The sequence below is a fragment of the Notothenia coriiceps genome, unplaced genomic scaffold (genome assembly GCF_000735185.1).
Source record: "Notothenia coriiceps isolate Sejong01 unplaced genomic scaffold, NC01 NC01_scaffold00019083, whole genome shotgun sequence".
Lineage (NCBI taxonomy): Eukaryota > Metazoa > Chordata > Actinopteri > Perciformes > Nototheniidae > Notothenia > Notothenia coriiceps.
The window spans coordinates 1-1,406 of NW_011351784.1; the positions used below are offsets into that span (position 1 = coordinate 1).

At 47.9% G+C, this 1,406-nt stretch overlaps 1 protein-coding gene across 1 annotated transcript; it reads left to right on the forward strand.

The window, feature by feature from the left end:
• The first annotated feature begins 92 nt into the window (after positions 1-92).
• On the forward strand, positions 93-1,149 carry LOC104951765 (E3 ubiquitin-protein ligase RNF182-like). Its single transcript, XM_010778494.1, has 2 exons — positions 93-308; positions 458-1,149. The coding sequence occupies exons 1-2, from the start codon at positions 138-140 to the stop codon at positions 632-634; spliced, it is 348 nt and encodes a 115-aa protein (XP_010776796.1). The 5' UTR covers positions 93-137; the 3' UTR covers positions 635-1,149.
• The last annotated feature ends 257 nt before the right edge of the window (positions 1,150-1,406 follow it).

Consider the following 1,406-nt stretch of genomic DNA (forward strand, 5'->3'; position numbering starts at 1 on the left):
GACAATCCCCACAGGAGCACTTTGGGGTGAAGTGTCTCAGGGACACAACGACATGCTGACTGCATCATCTGTCCCTCTCTCCCCCAGCAGGAGGTGCCGTGTCTCCCTGCTCCTCAAACTGTCTGGTGATCACCATCATGGAGCTCCCTGCAGACTCCCCGTCCTCTGAGTCCCTGAGCATGGTGGATGTGGTGGAGGTTTACCGCCCCCCCAGCCTGGAGTCCCTGCCCTGCAGCCTGCCGGCTCACAAGTGTCGCGCCTGGACGTCTCGCAGTTTCCCGCGCTGCCTGCTGGGGGCACTGTGTCTGGTGAGGAGGCTCTACTAATAGCTGCAGTTAATGTGTCACTGCCTCTGGGGATCTACTACAGGAAGTAACTGTGTCCTTGATGCAGGTTTTCTTCAGCTCACTGCCTCTTGGGATCTACCTGAATGATGTAACCCTGTCCTTGTTTGCAGGTGTACTTCAGCTCTCTGCCTCTGGGGATCTACCTGCTGATGATCGGGCGGCTGTGGCTCGGTGTGGTGCTTGTCAGTCTGGTTCCCTCCACGCTGCTGCTGCTCGTGCTCTACGGCTTCTGTCAGTGTTTGTGCCATGAGCTGATGGAGGCGCTGGCAACACGCCGACACACATAACAAACACATCCCCAAGACAACAACACAGCTGCCATGGCAACAACGTACAACAACCGAGAACAACGAACCACACACTGTTTATAACCGGCTGACCTGACGTAACACTTCGGTTTGTGGACTACGGTTTTGAAGCCTTGAGTTTAGCGCTTTCACTGTGGCCATCTTGATTTTTTGTCATCAGCCTCTTGTTTATTGCAACCAGCATTACAATGTAAATGCTAACATTGATGAAGTGAGAACCAAACTGTGAAAGGGTTAAAGTTGTGAGATGAAAACATGAACAACACTGGAGTAATCACAGGTAGCCCCGCCCTGAAGCATACGCTGCTTTATCGTCTATTCTAAACGGGACCATAACTCACTAAATGACCATCATGCTGTGTTGAAGACGACAGAAGTAGATACTAAAACATTCACTCATCAGAAAAATGACCTACAATAGACATAGACTTCTCTACAATCTGAGGTAATAAAGAGAGAGAGAAGTAGGAACATTCCTCATAGACTTCTCTACAATACTGAGGTAAGTAAAGAAGAGAGAGAGAAGTAGGACCATTTCCTCATAGACTTCTATACAATCTGAGGTAATAAAGAAAGAGAGAAGTAGGAACATTTCCTCATAGACTTCTCTACAATCTGAGGTAATAAAGAGAGAGAGAAGTAGGAACATTTCCTCATAGACTTCTATACAATCTGAGGTAATAAAGAGAGAGAGAAGTAGGAACATTTCCTCATAGACTTCTATACAATCTGAGGTAATAAAGAGAGAGAG